This window comes from Ruditapes philippinarum, unplaced genomic scaffold (genome assembly GCF_026571515.1).
Source record: "Ruditapes philippinarum isolate M1 unplaced genomic scaffold, ASM2657151v2 ctg1041_1_1_1_1, whole genome shotgun sequence".
Taxonomy (NCBI): Eukaryota; Metazoa; Mollusca; class Bivalvia; order Venerida; family Veneridae; genus Ruditapes; species Ruditapes philippinarum.
In genome coordinates this window covers 507888-519950 of record NW_026859119.1, presented here as the reverse complement: position 1 = coordinate 519950, position 12063 = coordinate 507888, and the positions used below count along the sequence as shown (strand labels likewise).

The following is a 12063-nucleotide window of genomic DNA, read 5'->3' as shown; positions in this document are numbered from 1 at the left end:
TTGGCATATATAGAAAGACACACAGAAAATTATTCATAGATAGTATTTGAAAAAAAGATTATTAAAACGTAAAGGTAAACAGACAAAAGTGATGATTTTCTTAAAGATAAAGGTAATACAAACTGATGTATAATTATTATTTGTCTCTTTTCTTTTTCTTCATTACTAAAACTTGCTGATTTTACTGATAAATTAAATTTTGTTTAGTTTTCTAAACTTTTTATAAATCCTGAGTGAACATATAATGCATATAATCTTATGAATAAACGTTATGAAAAGATACTGTTATACATGAAAACAAAAAAGAGTAATACAATATGGTTAAATAAAAACGCCAGTTATTAAGAGAAGGAAAGATAGACAGAGAGATATAATGTTGCTACATTGGTGTATCACACATATCATTACGTACATTTGTAGCGTGTATCGAGCGGCCAATGATTATTTAATTTATTGCTACAAAATAAAATCACAATATTCTTCTACCTATCTTTCATTCCCCTACTTTTACATTTCAACAATCTCTTATCCTACATTCATTTCTAAAGATACAATAATTCACACATTGATAACAAATACATGTAGTTCCTCAATAATCATTTGCCTTATAAATATATAGCATCCTTAGTACCAGATATCCGAGATTTCTGTGTACTAGTAACTATAGATATAAGCTTTAACTTCAACCAAAATATTTCTAATCAACCGTTTGCCCGAGAGGTCTTACTGAAACAATAGAACATTTCAGTAACAGAAATCTGAGATTCTGTGACATCAAAATGCTACTATCATTACGATCCGACTCTTACAAGGACATAACCAAACATATTTCAAATATTTATTTCCCTAAATTACTTAAACTAAACAATTACTCAGAGATTTGACAGATATAGTAAAACGTCCTTAGTGCCAGATATCTGCGATTTCTGTACACTAGTATGTATTTACTACATCGTTCCCTTCTATATACATACATATTCAAACCAACTTAAAATGCTCATTTCTCAAACTTTCTTCAATCGAACGTTTGTCCATGAGGTTTCACAGAAGCAGCAAGATATTTTTAGCACCAGATATCTAAGATGCATTGGTACTAGTAAATATATTTTTTTTTCTTTTTCATACTTGTAAATGTAACACTGCTCTGATCTGCCTCACGGACGAAACCAAACTGACTCCTTTGCGCTGCGCTTGCTGTATTTATACTAGTGAGTGAACCATCTCCGCAGTGAATGAAAACAATGATTTTGATTGGCTAATAAAAATAAAACGTTTCTTGATACTGATTCTAACAAAATCTTATAAGCGTCTGTTACTTAAATTTATTTCTCCTATGAACTACTGTGAACAATAGATAAACAATTTCAAATATAAACACTTTGAAGGATACCATAAAGTTATACTGATTTTAACGTAAAGATAATTAAAATACCTACTCTTTATACCATGATATATTTACAAAAATACATGATTATATTTTTCCAATACAAATGGCGAACTTATAGAAAGGGGAGGCAATAAAGTTACCCATAAAGTACGTTTCCGTAACATTACCCGCGCCTCCGACTTCATGCGCCCCGCATGTTTCTGATTAAATATCTTTACCTATACATGATTAAAATGGTATGAAATCTAGCTTTAACTTGGTTAAGCAAAAATACATTTCAGAATTTACAAAACAAATTACATAAAAAACATGCTTATGCAATCACAAACAAAATATCAACCTAACTTTTCTTTAATGCTTTAAAACAAATATTCCAAAAATTACACAAACTTTATTCATTGCTTTTACATATAGACCCACATCAAAAGTGTAACTAATTTTCTATTATAAAATTATATATCTAACAAATATTTCTGGTTCCTGTCTTGAAATTTTAAAACATGGTTTAAATTACAAATATGTTCGACATAGTCTCTTCTTTTGTTTCTCTTTCGAAATAACCTATACTCAGCCATAGTCTTTTTCTGAATCCAATAAATACAAATTTAAAACAAACGTAGGTAAGTGATAAAGGTTTATTTATCAAAACTCCATTTGAAATCTATCAAATAAGATATATCCCACCGCTGCAACCAATTTTGTAGCGTGTATCGAGCGGCCAATGATTATTTAATTTATTGCTACAAAATAAAATCACAATATTCTTAATAATCTTTATATTCTTAAATGCAAATACATGTATTTTTTCTCGGGATACTTATCCTTATGATTGGAAAATAACTTAAAAAAACATCATTCATTGCAAAATAACAATCTTAATCTATTTCTAAAATCATTCAAAAATATATATTCAAAGACACAATTTATTTTTCTCAAAAACAATTCTCAGACAAATACCAGTCGAAAGCTAAACCTATCTTTCATTCCCCTACTTTTATATTTCAACAATCTCTTATCCTACATTCCTTTCTAAAGATACAATAATTCACACATTGACAACAAATAGTTCCTCAATAATCATTTGCCTTATAAATACATGAAATATATAGCATCCTTAGTACCAGATATCCGAGATTTCTGTGTACTAGTAACTATATATATATAAGCTTTAACTTCAACCAAAATATTTTTAACCAACCGTTTGCCCGAGAGGTCTTACTGAAACAATAGAACATTTCAGTAACAGAAATCTGAGATTCTGTGTACATGAAAATGCTACTATCATTACGATCCGACTCTTACAAGGACATAACCAAACATATTTCAAATATCTATTTCCCTAAAATACTTAAACTAAACAATTACTCAGAGATTTGACAGATATAGTTAAACGTCCTTAGTGCCAGATATCTGCGATTTCTGTACACTAGTATGTATTTACTACGTCGTTCCATTCTATACACATACATATTTAAACCAACTTAAAATACCCATTTCTCAAACTTTCTTCAATCGAACGTTTGTCCATGAGGTTTCACAGAAGCAGCAAGATATTTTTAGCACCAGATATCTAAGATGCATTGATACTAGTAAATATAACACTGCTCTGATCTGCCTCACGGACGAAACCAAACTGACTCCTTTGCGCTGCGCTGTTAGAATCAGTATCAAGAAACGTTTTATTTTTATTAGCCAATCAAAATCATTGTTTTCATTCACTGCGGAGATGGTTCACTCACTAGTATAATTACAGCTGCTGTAATTATACTAGTGAGTGAACCATCTCCGCAGTGAATGAAAACAATGATTTTGATTGGCTAATAAAAATAAAACGTTTCTTGATACTGATTCTAACAAAATCTTATAAGCGTCTGTTACTTAAAGTTATTTCTCTTATGAACTACTGTGAACAATAGATAAACAATTTCAAATATAAACACTTTGAAGGATACCATAACGTTAAACTGATTTTAACGTAAAGATGATTAAAATACCTACTCTTTATACCATGATATATTTACAAATACAGGATTATATTTTTCCAATACAAATGGCCAACTTATAGAAAGGGGAGGCAATAAAGTTACCCATAAAGTACGTTTCCGTCACACATTTTACTAAAGCATGACTCTACTAATTCATTGCCTCACACAAAAGTGTCACTTACATCAAAGAAATGCTTTTAGAAACATAGAAAATGAAGAAATGTGACCTTTAAATAAAACGTTCTACGAAGAAATAAACAAAAATAGACCTATATATATATATTTTTTAATTAGAGGCTTAATATATGAATTTATTTTAAAAGTAAGGATTAGTTATAAGTCATATGAAATGATTAACACCATCATTATATCAGTAAAATGCATTTGACGTTAAATTCCCTATTATGTGTTTTGTTCGTATTTTCTCGTATTAGTATCATATTTTCTTTGCTGACCATAATCGGTAGTGAAGACGTTTGGATGTCCAGGTTGAAATGTTTTTCCTCCGCTTTTGAATTTCTTATTGTAAGGTTGGTTGCTGAAGTCCAAATCGGTATAACCAGAATAATTCGGAGGTTCCTCAGCTGTTGTAGACACAGTCCTGCAATAATGACACCCAAACGATTTTAACGATTTTGTCTAATGACATTGCTGTAAATAACTTTCTTCTCTATGATTTTGTTACTTTTTTGTGGAAATTCTCTAAATAAAGCGCATGCTGAAATCAGTACACGGTCTTGACAGGGTGCTTTCATTGATCTTGTTAAACCACTAAATTCAGCAAATGATTACTGGACTAAACATGAGACTAATAGAGTATTATTTATATGCGTATTAACCTCAAATGATAATCCCAGACATCTTAGAGACTTCCTTCCTGTAAAACTCATATACAAATATTCATTAAATTAGTTATAAGCAACACCTACAAATATATGATAAAGTATTACTAGTAAAATAATGAAATAGACGAAGTTGACATTGATATTATATGTATAATATGTTATTCTTCCTTGTAAGCTTTGTTAAATTAGAAACATATGGCAATATTATGTAAACAATTACAACTTGCCAAAGAAAGACAAAAACTGTCAGTGCCTTTGTTTGTCAAAGAAAAAAAAACATGTACTGTATATTTTTTGTATTGCATAAACCGTCTTATCCTCAAAAATGTGTTGTGCATGGACACAGATGTTGGGTCGTAGGATTCAGGCTTGAGTAGAATGTAAACAGGCGTCGTAAGTACAAACAAAGTGACTAAAGATTCCTATTTACACAATCTATAGAATTATTAAAACACGCCACACTCAGCAAAAGCTTGAAATTAATGTACAAAGCGTAAAACTAATTGTTAATAACTTTGCAATTACTAAAACATCAATATAATTTCTTAAATTTGATAGTCTTGAAAACAACTCAGGACGGATTACGCATCAACATATACATATGCTGCGAACATATACAAAATACTACAGATGAATAAGTTCAAATAAATATATTTTAGATATATATTTGAAAAAAGAGCAAATTAAACGAACCGTTTTTTACTTTTGTAGGTCCAAATGGCAAATACCACTACACAGGCAACAATCAATATCCCTGACACTGATACAGACACTACTACAATTTCAAACTTGCTATGTTTCTCGTCATTTCCTTGATTGCTGGTTGGAGGTACACAATCTTATATCGCACAAAAAGATTTCATTTGTTAGGGAATACTTTTTCAAATATACTCATGTTTAGCTTTAAAGAATCTCCACTAAGTTCAATTTTCTTAATAGTAATTTTGAAAATCTAACAATAAGAAATTAAGGAACTTAAAATGGAAAACTTTTCATAGAATAACTAATAGTTAAACTCGGAATTAAATTGAAAATCGATATTTTAGCGATTCTCTGCCGAAACTTCGAGAAAAGCGTTGCGCAATAAAATTGTTTACTGAATATGTGCACACAAGTTAATATTATATTTTATGTAAAAATGTTTACCAATTTGTTATTTCATATTATGAGGCTATTACCCATTGTTGAGCACAATACTGAATACTATGGGACGGGTATACAGCTGGCAAAGCTATTTAAGACGTGTCGCCATCCGAATCTGGTAGAGCTTTTGCAGCAGTGTACGAGTCCAATATTATCAGTATTATTCTCCACAATGTAAAATGTCCTTTTTTTATCTCACACCATCAATTTCTGATACTTTGAGAGAAGTTTGTTAGTTAAGATTTGAAATTATTTTTTCACTCTGAAAATGAAAACGAGCCCACATGGCGTACAATATGCATTTAATACAGATATCTTGGACTCAGAAACTGAAGAAGAATGTGCGACAAAATCAACATTGAATGTTTATTGCTTTTATTTTTATAAGTTATGTAATAATTATAAATAATATACAACGAAGTTAGAATAACAATTTATGCAACATGGTAGCACTGCTCTTTGGTTGATTCCATGGCAATCGTCATCAAAACAAATAGTAAAATATTTTAAAGTAAAATAAAAAATATACCTTGCCGAATTGACCACTGGTAGCTGGTAACAAATGGGCAGCATATAAGAAATGGACTCGCTAGACTTCGCTCGCCTTCCCTGTAACACTGACTGTCTATATAGCAAGTTCCTGCCTATAAACAAAAAGTGTTTAATATCTTACAAAATAAAACAATTTTCATTTTTTAAGACACCCATGACTACCAAAAGGCATTTTCAATAAAGAAAAATAATGTTCTTTTAAACTTTTATTATAATGCCCGTACAAAGTGTAAACAACGGTATGTCATTATAAATTTTCCTTGCAAATTTAAATCGCTTTGACTACTGTAAGTTTAACTTTTTAACAGATATAGTATTACGACCCCTACCTTCAAACTGAAAATCAAATCGCCTGTTGGCATCATGACGTATGATTGACATGTCGAATCAAAGACATGAACATTTCTACCTGGGCCGTAGTGTATTCCATCGTTGCTAATAGATACAGAGTATCTAACAGTAAACGTATTAGATATGACATCTCTTTTCTTTCTTCTTTTCGTTACAGCAAAGGGGCAACAGTATCCATCAAACATACTCTCATATTCTCCGTTACGATCGTGTACATCAGAACTGATAACTGTTCCGTTAACATCAAGCTGTACAATACATAATTCATAATTACAATCAAAATAAAAGTAAATGATTTTTTTAAACGTTTTACATTTAAAATAATTGTGAATTAAATTGGTCCGTTGAATGTTAATGCACATTTAATTTGATTTAATCAAAATGAAATAAAATTTCTTTCTTTTTTTTCAAATGATGATAAACATCTACGACACAGCACGTTTTCACATTTTAGGTCATTGAATAGTCACATTAAAAGACAAGATTTCTATCTAAGATAATCAGTTTAAGACTATAACCAGTAAGTGTTTTAACATTAAAAGCCATGCAATTTCAAAATACCGCCAGGATAGTACAATTTTGAAAACTTGATTACTTCGTTAGTAGCTATATAACAAATTGAGAGCGAATAAGCATCTAAAATCAGTAATGTTTGTATTTTTTATTGATTAATACTAGGGTTTATTTTCTAAAAAATGTTTGTAAATTACCTATAAGCCTGATAATAAAATTCAATTTGAAGTTGGCATTGTTTATACCAGGGTAATGCACAGATTATATTAAAGCCGAGTTTATCTAATTACAATATGGTAACATGTCATCGATGTTTGATACGGGAAGCGTATATAATACGGATGGACAAAATTCCGAAATGTAGGGCATACATCAACTGTATCAATCCTGCACTTGAACCCTTTCAAGAGGTTCTTGGTGTGAAACTGAAGACAATCATGACAATCATCGCCGTCGGCAAGATCACATTCACCTCCACCTTCTATATCGGTAAGTTCTAGAAGCCCTGATTTCTTAACGAAACAAGAATCGCCAACGTAATCGTCTTTACATACACATGTTCCTGAAACGGACGAATACTCACTGGTTTTATTTCTAACCTTTGTTATAAATCACATCTACATTTCTTTAACTGAAGACTTTTCTGAAAATGGATATTTGTTCAATAATATGTATTTGTTTTATCTTGTTCATTAGTTTTATTATAAGATTATTCAATAAAAGAAACACACAGACATACCAAATAAACAATATAAATTTCTAGACGAAACATACTTTCTTTGAAGATTATTTGAATCTTTAATTCCACAACATACCATTTATGCAGTTCCCATTAAAGTTGCATTGCGATGGACATGTGAGGCTTTTAAAATTACTGACAACCTCGGATTTCTCTTCTCTCAATGTTCCGTTTCGGTCAATTTCTTGAGTAACAACACTTACCCAACTGTTATAACTTTCCTCTTTCCAGAAATCTCGGCCGTCAACCTGTATAATACAATTGCATAGATCTTGATGTATTCATCATCAGATACGTTAACAGATATACAATCATCATGTATTTTTCTCCACTTTGTAAATGCTTATCATAATGATTCATTTCCGATATAAATTTTAGGAAGAGATAATTAATGAAAAGTGATTTCATATAATGAAAATGTTGGAAAAGGATTATAAAATATATGAATCAGATTTCTTATTTAAAGAAGGCACTTACACAATGAATTGATAAAAAACACGACATTCATACAATATTTGTAGTAATTGCTGAATTTAAAACAGATTTATACAAGAAATCACAAACCATCATATCATTTACACATGCTGATAAAGAGTCATTCAAAGATATATCAGGTAGCTCATCTATCATGTTGTATGTAGGCTTTGATTTGAATACGTCAAGACATTCTTTGTATGCTTGTTCTTCAGTGAGATGAGAAATGGTTATACTCTACAAAAACGTACAGAGTAAACTCACAAAAGTACAAAGATCATTATATATTATCAATATGGGCATTTTAAGAAATAAGAACAAATCGATAGGTATTATCAAAGTCACAACCTGAATTCACTCCTAAGGTATCGTATGTTTCCTGCTTTAAATCTGCAAGGTTTTTAATGCTTCCGAGGGATCTCTATTTTCCAGATACATGTATTTACAACCACTAGATCCCTTTATTTATATTCATCCAGTGTTTCCTCCTGTTGGACACGATCATAACCATTATAGAGTATCATGCACTTTTACAAGAAATGGCATTTAATACGCGCCATAAAGATAGTTTTATGACCATTGATTGCCGCATGATCACATATATAGATGTCCGTAAATAATTTGTTGTTTGTTCATAATGAATTCCACACTGATCGCGGCTACGATACATTGATAATTGCTTTCGTCAATGAAAATCAAAACATTTTCATTTTTACGAGTTGTGTTTAGCAACATATAGAACTTTCACTTTTTAAATACTGAGATTTGAGAACTGAAAAAATACATATGCTGTAGACAATGGTTATATAACACTAATTTTCAGATATTTGTAAAGAGTTCGTTGATGATTATTGTGAATAAACTTGATATAGAATTATACTCACCTTGCGAACACGGTTATTTGAATTCTCACTTGATAATGAGAGAACAAGCAACCGCTCAATATTTCTTCTATGTCTTTCTACAGATCTCTTGTATTTTAATGTGCAAGTTTTCTTTTCTTCTAAAAGTTGAATTTTTTCTGTACACACAGCGTACTCCCGGGAAAAACAAATTGCTGCCGTTGAATCGTTTTGACCATTCTGTGAAGTTGCACTTGGGAAAGCCTTTGAACATATGCAGACGGTGTGATTGTACGCCAATGGTGATGATGGAAGATTGTCAGGCAACGGGTTGAATAAACTGTTTTGTAATCTGTATTTGATAATGGACAACGTTCTTGAGTCACGAACAAGAAATATAAAATGATAGTTAATTCACTTATTTTATTTATCTACAGATTAAAAGTGTATAAAGGCATTGATTGTTCATTATGAAAATAGTATGCCATTTGTAACAAACCTTGTTAAAACAAATTGAATGTCATGATTATCATACAATATTTATCATATCATGATAAATGATAAAAAATCAAAACAACAAATGACAAATAATATATTTCGCTTTAAATAAAATGTTTGATTTTTACTTTCAAAACTTTACCAAACCATTTAATTTTTACAAACGTTGTTTATCTTTTAACTAGCAATGAAAAGTTGTTTTTTTATATTGAAACATGTTTTTAAATTCCAAAAAAACAAGCTTATACAGTAAAAACCCTCAATTAAGACCACCATCGGGACTGGACCAAAGTGGTTTTAATTGCGGGGTGGTCTTAATTGTGGATATTGTTATCATTGCTTACACACGTTATGACCAGGGCCTATTTTACTCATTTTGTATGGACAAACAATATGTATCTTAACCTGCAAAATCAATATGAAAATATGTTATAATGTTACATCTGATGGGAAGAAAACATATTTCTGAAGAAATTTTTAATATCAAATTTTCTTTGCTCTGATTTCAAAATTAATTATGTATGATATACATAATTCACATATCATGTAAGACATTATTTCTTCACAAAATAAATGTGCAAAGCGCAACATTAAACCACTCTGAAATTAATTAACTTTCTCACCTTTTTTATGAAATATCCCATAAATAACAGTTGACACCTTGTGTAATCAAGGGTCATACCTAAGAGCAATCAAGCAGATAATAATAACATAACAACACATCTAAGATCTAGGAAGGTGTTGATTTAATATCAGTGGTCTAGATAGTGAGATCAAATAAAGAACAAAATAATGAATTGGGACTGAATTTGGTGGTCTTAAAAGTGGATAAGTGAGGTGGTCTTAATTCTGGATCATGTAACCATTGACATAAAGAATAGAAAATTCCGTTCTTTTAAAAACTGGTCTTAAAAGCGGGGTGGTCTTAATTCCGAGGTGGTCTTTAGTAGGGATTCTACTGTACTTAAAGTGACTCTTAAAAATTGTACAAATTAAATTGAATAATACCTATAATGAATTGATAATTTTGATACAGTTGTATAGAAACACATTTAACCAACTGTAATGTAGAAAATTTGAATAGCTATAAATTTGGTTTGTTTTACTTTAAAATTCGAAGATAAACTTACTTCCATTTTACGTAATAATCGTTATTTACTGTTTCCTCATTTCCATCGAGATTTCCACATAAACCGTTCGTATTATTTACATCGGACGGAGATGGAAAAATATAAATTCTTAAAAAGTTTGACGTTTGATAAAATCTTATTTCAATTGTAACCTTGGTGCCTGTTGGAAGATATACCTGGAATAAGAAAAAAACAATATATAACAGACAAAAACACACACTCATATTTATACACTTTTTCAAATAATATTATTTCACTATATTACTGAAAGTAAACTGTCTTCTTAGCTGCCTGTTAATACAAGCACATTTAAAGGTCTATGGACAAGAATTAATATGCATGTTTTTCTGTTTCCAACAGATTATGATACGTAGACTACAAATACGCTATAAAAGTGTCCTTATATGAAACAAACATGATTTAGAAAGTCGTTTTTTCCGCAACGCGAAAGCAGCTGCACTCATATGTAAATATGTCCCGCTAATACATCAAAAATACACATTGTTTACTGTTATTTATCGTGCTTTACACGTTTGTTATAAACGAATACTATGTTAGGAAATTTCAACTTTAGTTTTTCTTTTAATGTTTAAGTTTTCTTACAGAACACGATTTTCTAACAAACGCCGTCAATGTTTAACACACAAAAAGTCATTCAATTATTTAACTGGATTGTAAACAAATAAATAACAAAAGGTGACAAACAAATAAGAAAAAACATTCTAAAGGCTCTAATTTCTATTACTTACTATGCAATTTAAGGCCTACATATAATTTGTTTACTAACATTACCTATGAACTAGTCACCTTTAAATGATCAACATGCTTTATTTTGATAATTAAAGATCAAGTTATTATCCGGACGATAATTCCTTTTTCAATTGGTAATTTTAAAAATAAGAACTGAATTAACCACACATCTCCCAAGTTAATTACATAATGAATGTTGTACGGTTTATTTAATTTAAGGTAATCATCCTATCAACGTCATAATATTTCATATCTATCACAATGTGTACATTAATGTACCCAATGTTCTGCTGGTCAGATACAATTTATCAAAAGGTGATACCACTTATGAGATTAAAGCTGGGAGTATGAGGACTTACATACAAGTACGTAATTAGGACTGAAAAGAGCGCATTGACACTTTTAAAAAAGTAGTATATCGGATAAAGGAAACGGTTAGGTATTGTTTTAAAAGATTTATTCATGTTAGAGTAAAGTGATATTTTATGTTTGATACGAAAATGTAAGTAGTGTGTACTTTTTCGTTAAATTCATTCACTTTATTACTTTAACACTGCAAGAGGGCTAGGATCGTCGAGTTGGTCATCGTTTTCAGAAGTTAAACGTGATATTGTTGGTGGCTGATCTTCAATGGTGAACTACAAGTGGATCTTCATCATTGATGCTTTTAAGAAGTGCATCGATAATATATACGATTACAAGGAACACAGCAATACGAGGGGTGTTCGGGAAGTTTAAGGACTTTTGCTGTAGTTTGATAAATAATAGGAATTGAAAAACAAGAAAAACACCATAAAATATTTAATTCTTTTACAGCCAGCTGTAAAAATTACAATGAAATACATTAAACAATA

General features: G+C 30.3%; 1 protein-coding gene across 3 annotated transcripts in view; it reads right to left on the bottom strand.

Annotated features, from left to right (window-relative positions):
- Positions 1-3147: 3147 nt before the first annotated feature.
- Positions 3148-12063, bottom strand: part of LOC132755297 (uncharacterized) — a 79187-nt gene continuing 70271 nt past the window's right edge. For 2 of the 3 annotated variants that reach the window (XM_060746150.1, XM_060746149.1), the window contains exons 11-19: positions 10460-10635; positions 8874-9183; positions 8080-8226; positions 7592-7763; positions 7148-7338; positions 6242-6511; positions 5890-6004; positions 4911-5055; positions 3148-3973 (exon numbers count right to left, since the gene is read on the bottom strand). In XM_060746150.1, coding sequence (XP_060602133.1) covers positions 3775-3973; positions 4911-5055; positions 5890-6004; positions 6242-6511; positions 7148-7338; positions 7592-7763; positions 8080-8226; positions 8874-9183; positions 10460-10635 — 1725 coding nt within the window. In that variant the 3' untranslated portion in view covers positions 3148-3774. The remainder of the gene's footprint in view (positions 3974-4910; positions 5056-5889; positions 6005-6241; positions 6512-7147; positions 7339-7591; positions 7764-8079; positions 8227-8873; positions 9184-10459; positions 10636-12063) is intronic. The other variant, XM_060746151.1, reaches the window with a different exon arrangement.